Here is a 7,060-nt window from a genome sequence, read left to right as displayed (position 1 = left end):
CGTCGCTCCGAAAGCTAGTGTGCTTCCAAGTATATTCAAGGCTGAGATGAGCAAATTCTTAATCAGTAAGAGAACAGCAGGTTTTGGGGAAAGTGAAGTTGAGCCACAATGACACAGCAGACTTCATGGGCCGAATGGCTTACTCCAATGTCTTATGGTCACTGAAGGCCAGACCAAGTAAATTATGGCAGAATTTTGTTTCCTAAATGACCCTAACAGGGATTTCCTGACAAATGACAGTGGTTACGTGGTTGCCTTGAGCAAGCTTTTTTTTCCAGATTTTGAACTGAACTTTAACTTCCACTATTTGACATAATCTGATTTGAACTTTGTGTCCTCACAATATTGGATTGGAGTGCTGGATTCCTAGTTCTTTGACGTTACCATTCATACCACTTCTCCAAGATCTAGTTGCGAGAATTTAATTCTTGAGATGGTGACATTAACATTTTTTAAAAATAAATTAACACCTGAATCTAATTCCAAGCCCATTTTTTAATATGTACCAGGAGTTGACAAATATTTTTATTTTGGAGGCCCCCGTGTTACATGTCTTCCTGCATCTAACCTACCACATCCTACATGATTTCATGAGCGGAAATGAGTGGCCATTTCCCATTTTTTAACAATGTTCAATTTAAGGAAAAATGGCAAACCGAAAACAAAAACCGTGAACAGTAGTTGTGAAAAATGAATGAATAACCAGAATGGAGATATTGATTTGATTGTTTGATTTTATTACCCGCACCAATTGCCCTTGAAGTAGTTGTAAGCTGCCTTTTGATCAGCTACAGTCAGTTGGTCTATGTACCCACAGAGTCATTTAAGTAGAGTATTTAAAGATTTGAACTCAATATATTTGAGCAAGGATGGTATGTTTCTTGGCAATGGTGTTTGTGTATCACTTTGTTGTTTTTAGGTAGTCCATAGGTTTGGAACAGCTAGAGGAGTTGCTGCATCTGCCTAGCAGATGACAAACTGCAGCCATTATGCAACAACGGAGGTGTTTGGCACAACCTTAATATCCACAATGTCCTGGATGGTGTCAAGCTTCTGGAGTGTTCTGGAAGCTTTTCACATCCAGGCAAGTGGAGAATATTCCTCCACACTCTTGACTTATGGGAGAAAGTAGGGACTGCAGCTGGAGATCAGAGTCAAGAGTGTGGTACTGGCAAAGCACAGCATCTGAGGAGCAGGAGCATCAATGTTTTTGACATCAGCCCCTCATTAGGAATTGGTGAAGGGCTTCTGTTTGAAATGTTGGTTGTTTTTTTTTACCCCTGCTGCTCTGTGCTTTTCCAGCACCCCACGCTCCACTCTTGACTTATGCCTTCCTGATTATTGAAAAGCCTTGTTAGAAGTTAGGTGGTTTGCGTAGAATACTCAGTCCAAGATTCACTACCTCTCCATTGCACGTTAGTGTTGCCATGGGCAATTGATCTATCTAACCAGTCAGAGCATGCAACTAAGGTAGTGATTTTGAAGAGTCTGGGTTGTTGGCTAAAAGGTTTGACTACTGGCAGATGCTTGTATAGTTTGTGGATTAATTCTCAAGATAAGTGGCCCTTTTGTAGCATTTTGATATGAGGCAAGTGCTTAGATATTTTTCAAATGCAAGGATAGCAGACTTTAGTTTTTTTTTCCCTTTTTTTTTAAAAGGGATTAAGATGGTTTTGTTTTTATATTGATAGTAATTTCAGGTTTAATTACCTAATTGAATTTGAATTTTCCAGTTGTGATGGGATTTTAAACTACTCTCTGAATCATTTAATCCAGTAATTTAACCATTCTGCTACCATACCTATGATGATTACCCAAAAACTAAAAATTTTCAGCAACTGGGAAATAGTGAACCATATCTTCCTGAAGGACAGTACTGCCCTCTAGAGTGGGGATCTAGAATTGCCTTTTTTCCCCTCAATATCTGTTTTTGTGTGACTGGGGCCTGTTAAATTCAATCTCAAATCGGGAGTCTAATTTACTTTGGAATTAATTTATTGTGAAGCACTGCCACTTCCCTGTGTCATTTGGCTGCACTGGCTCCATGGAAGCAAAGGTGCAATGAAATGTGATTCCATTGTTATGTTTTCCAATAACAATTGGAAACAGTAGGATTTTTGTGTTGGTCAGAAACCAAAGAATATGCTCACTGAACAACATCAAGCTTTTGTGGCTGTCAGATGAGAATGACAGCAAGAAATTAGAATGCTTTCTGACTGTTAAATTGTGACCACCTCTTACAGTACATCTTTAAATAACTAGTGTGAAGGGGCAACTGACAACACCAGAACCTGTCCATTAGGTCACTAGGCATTCTGGTTAAAAAAGGGGGTGCTATTCTACTTAGATAAAGATTCCTGACTAGATTATATTAGTTTTCTTGCCTTGTTTTGATTTTTCACTGAACCAATTGGCAGTTCAGGAGTGAGAATCAAATTTGGAACCCCAGAGACTAAGTGCTATTAAAGTTAGAAGCTTAATCTATGTAAAAAGTTGATTTCACTAAAGTGAAATCTTCTTTCTAACTTTTCAAAACTATAAGTAATGAACATCAGAGCATAACTAAGATTAGTCCATCTGGACTCTCATGGCTGATCTTTGCTTTTTCTAATCTGCCCCATAGCCATTGTCAATCAAAGTTAATCTTTTAACTCTGCATTGAATATATTCAATGACACAGCCTCAACTATTTGTGGGATAATGAATTTCAGTACTAATGGTCTTCTGAGAGAAGAAATGTTTCCTAGTCTGGCTTAAATGTGAGTCCCTTTTATTTTGAAACTGTGTACTCCTTATCTTCCCTCCATGAGAAACCCCTCACTCTAGGAATTTATTCTTGTGAACCTTCTCTGAGCTACTTCCGATGCAAGCAAATGCTTCTTTAATGGTCTCATTAACACTCTGTACAATTTTAGTAAAGCTTTCCTATGTTTATACTCTGTACTCCTTGCAAAACAAACTAATGTTTTGTTTGCCTTCCTAATTACTTCCTGTACCTGCATGCCAACTTTTGAGATTCACGTACAAGGGCACACTGATCATTGTTTTTGCCATTCTGTAGTCTCTCCCTATTTAATTGATTCGCTTTTCAGTTCTTCCTCCCAAAAGGGAAAGCCATCCCACGCTATGCTCCAACTGTCAGTCTTTCAACCACTTGAATAATCCATCTATAGAGCTTGCTTATTATTACTTCATATTTTAGATTCTTTGTATTTTCATCATAGCTTGCTAGTCTTTGAATTTTCTTTGGCAAATTTGGCTGCACTTTGGTCAAAGTCACTTGTTGAGGCCCCAGCAGTAATATCTTTGTCAATCCAGTTTTTTTTTGTTTTTGTTTTGCTCTTTCATGGAATATGAGCTTTGGGATTGTTGTCCATTCCTAATAGTCCTCGAACTGAAAGGTTTGCTAGGCCTCTACAGAGCGCTGTTGACAGTAAATAGCATTGCTGTGGATTTGGATTCACATGTAGGCCAGATAAAGATGGCATATTTCCTTCTCGGCAGCATTTGAACCAGAGGGGTGTTTGTGACAGTTAATGGCAGTCTCCAAGCACATTTATACTGCAGTTTTACTTTCCAGATTCATTCATTAATTTGAATTCCACCAGCTGCAATGGTGGGATTTGAACCTGTGATACATTTTTTTTCCTCCATTCGTTCCTGTAATCATTCCATCAGTCCCGTCCTGTCCTGTCATACTAAGTTAGAAGTGATTTAATACTTACTTCCCAAGCTATGATGCTGGAGATTTGAAATAGTGTTGGTGAAACTTTACTCTGGTAGCCTCTCTGGAGTGAGCAAACAAGTTAATATTGAATTCAATGAGACATCAATGGAAACTTTTTGCTGCTGTTACTTACCCCATTTAAAATGTTACTGGCTTGTATCTCTTCAAATCCACTGACCTAGAGGCCACGAGCATGCTTTAACTACTTTCTTGTATTTTATTTTTTTTTTAAATTATGAACCATGTAATACTGGTGTTAATATAACCATTAACTTTTTTTTTGTAGAGTTCGAAAGTACTAGCAAAAAAGGAGCTGGCTTATGTTCCTCTGATAGGCTGGATGTGGTATTTTCTGGAGATAGTATTTTGCAAGCGACAGTGGACAGAAGATCGCAAAAACGTAGTCCAGAGCTTGCTTAACCTCCGGGATTATCCTGAAATCTTTTGGGTGGGTATAGTGTTTTATATAGAAATTTCATAATTTCTGTAATAATGACAAAGCACTAAAATCATATTGTCAGCTGAAGTTCTATCAGAGTCAACAAATGTGAAGCTGGAAGAGCACAGTAGGTCAGAAAATATCAGAGGAGCAGGAAAGCCCTGATAAAGGGTTTTGGCCTGAAACGTTACTTTCCTATTTCGGTTGCTGTCTGACCTGTGCTCTTCTAGCTTCACATCTATTTATTCTGACTTACAGCATCCGCGGTCCTTACTGTTTCCTAGAAGTTGTATCAGAATTCCTTTTTCCTAACTTTTTTTTCTTTTAAATTACTTCTGCAAAGTTGAACTGTTCTCTATTCTAGAAAACTCTACCATGAAGTAAAATGTATTAAGCTTTCTCCTGGTTTCTACTAGTATGTGATGGTTGTGCAAATATTATCTTCCTAACTTTTTAATTGCTATGTTTACTGTAAGTATAATAGTAATAAACATTGAATGTGAAAAATTGACTAATTTATTCAGTATTTGATCTTGAAACTTGGCATCTTGATGCATTTATGTTCAGTTCTGCTGGTGTTTCACTAGATATTTGTGGACCTACATTTTGGTTTCTGGCTTGGGGAGGCAAAAATCCAAGTCTGGATATGATACCTCTTTGCAATTAAATAGCCAGCCAGCATCAACGAAGCAGGATATCTTCAGTAAAGCAGGGACAGATGACTAGGATTTGTGTAATTATGTTGCAGTAAGGGGTTGCCATTCTTGGGAGAAAGTCAGAGGTCACATGACACCAGGACTCTTCTGAATGTCCAATCTAGTCCATCACCAACATTTTCACTTTTGGGAGAGAAAGAGGATTTAAAAGTTGGAGCTCCAGAAGTTGGAATCTCCTCTCTCTCTCTCTCTCAACAGAATGGGAGGGACCTAAAAGGGCCTATTAGAACTCCACTTCACTGTTGACTCAGTGATTCCTCCACCTGTCTTAACTTCCCTTTAGTACACCCCTTGATTGTTATTCCTAGAAGATTAGCTGACTCTGCAGACTTTATCAATCAAATTGGCCCCACAATACTCCAGCAGCTGGATATATCTCACACCTAAAGGATCTTTTGCAAAAACAATGCTGTGGTTCCAGGTACAAACATCGATTTGGAGGAACGGGCATGCCTCTCCATTTGTCACCACTTGCAGTACTGACCTGGGATACAGTAGAGAGCACTGCAGTTGCATTTGAGATTATTTATACATTGTTAATTTTGAAGCTGATCTCTTGATATTCTGTTGATAATGGATCCTATCCTTGCGTGCTAACTAAGTAGGGTTTTTTTCCCACTTTTTGTGATCAAAGTATTTAAATTCACAGGACACCAGATAGAAATTCAGTTATGTTCATTCTCCGTTATAGGTGCTTTGTGAATTTGGGTGTTCCTTCATTTTTGACCAGCCTGACCTTTCAATTATATTTTCAATGTTTTTGTACATTAAGTCATTACTATTTCCTATATTTTTCTCTAGGTTTTTATTCTTTCATTCTTTAAATCCCCCTTATACTTTTAGCTTTCCATATTCCTTTGTTATTTGTTTTAATATTAAGAGCTAACATTTTTCAAGGATGCCTCATTTATTATTAAAACTAAAATTTGACAATGGACCCTCATTACTTCTGTTTTACCCCTCTCTTGTTAGAATCTGTCTTGTACTTTACTGCATCTTCTTTGAAGATTTCTCTACTGTTCATCTGCTGTTCAATTATTTTCTCTCCCTTTTAACCCTGTCATTTTGGGCAAGATCCTCTTCATTTCATGATAAATGTTATTCTGTCCCAGCGCTTTGTCTCTGAATTTTTGACTGTTCTTATGTTTGAAAAATAATAACCAAAGTAGTGTTTCCTTGCTAAAGATGGTTATTTATTGTCCTGCTGAAAGCACTTAGTTAATTATTCCCCTGAATTTCAATTATCATAACAGACAAGAATTACTAATGAAACTGCTTTAGGTAGCAGTTGAAGTATTCCTTATTGTGATTATGTACTAACTTTTTATTATTCTCTCGTGGAATAGATCACCCAATTTGTCAATTTGTTCTTACATTGCTCTTTTGAACTGGCTGCAAAGTAGTTGCTCAGTTATCCAATATGCACTGAGAATTGGACCTGTTATCTCTTTTTGTTTTGGTTACTATTCTGAATTCTATTTCATGTGACCCTGCATTCCAGTACTGCACAAAAATTTGCCTTAAGTTCTCTTACCATGTGAAATATCTTGATTTTAAAAGTTGTGTGTATCATGGTTTTTGTTTCTGTGACCCTCCCAGCCCCATTTCCTCTGCCAATCCAACACCTCTCCTTTAATTAAGTCACTTTCTCTGATTTGTCCATCACAGACTTTAATTTTCTAAAGTTACTCCATGATTTTCACTATCTCTAGTAGTATGTGTTCTATTAATTATTTTTTTGTTAGGAACTTTCTGATAATCTGTCTTAATTTCTTTTATCTGTTGCTAGCTTGTTGTTTACTTTTTTATTCCTTTCAATTTAACTTGCACTATTCCTTGCCTATCTGTTCTCAGACTTGCATTAATTCCTAATTTTGCTGTGCCTCAGGAGGGTGCATGCTGGAAATCATATCCTGCCAATCCTGGAGTTGTCACAAAAGTTCAACGTTTTGTCAACGTATGTAAAAAAACCCCAATTTACATGTCTGAGATTCTGGTTAATAGAAACCATGTTCTAGGTTTTTCTACTTGATGTGAACTACTACTAATAAATTTGATTTTTTTTTAAACTAAAAGTTTGACAGAACTATTACTTGTTAAAACTCTCTAACTGCCGTCTAAAAACCCTCTACACATGCACACAGAACATAGACATAAGAGCAGAAATTAGACCATTCA

General features: G+C 37.2%; 1 protein-coding gene across 11 annotated transcripts in view; it reads left to right on the top strand.

The window, feature by feature from the left end:
- Positions 1-7,060, top strand: part of agpat4 (1-acylglycerol-3-phosphate O-acyltransferase 4 (lysophosphatidic acid acyltransferase, delta)) — a 192,526-nt gene that overhangs the window by 128,790 nt on the left and 56,676 nt on the right. For all 11 annotated transcript variants that reach the window (XR_006312574.1, XM_043696316.1, XM_043696318.1 and 8 more), the window contains one exon: positions 4,014-4,175. Coding sequence is in view for 10 of the 11 variants with exons in the window: in XM_043696316.1 (XP_043552251.1) it covers positions 4,014-4,175 (162 nt within the window). In the remaining variant the exon portion in view is untranslated. The remainder of the gene's footprint in view (positions 1-4,013; positions 4,176-7,060) is intronic.

The sequence above is a fragment of the Chiloscyllium plagiosum genome, chromosome 9 (genome assembly GCF_004010195.1).
Source record: "Chiloscyllium plagiosum isolate BGI_BamShark_2017 chromosome 9, ASM401019v2, whole genome shotgun sequence".
Lineage (NCBI taxonomy): Eukaryota > Metazoa > Chordata > Chondrichthyes > Orectolobiformes > Hemiscylliidae > Chiloscyllium > Chiloscyllium plagiosum.
The sequence above is the reverse complement of the archived record's forward strand: the minus strand, read 5'-3'. Positions and strand labels throughout refer to the sequence as shown.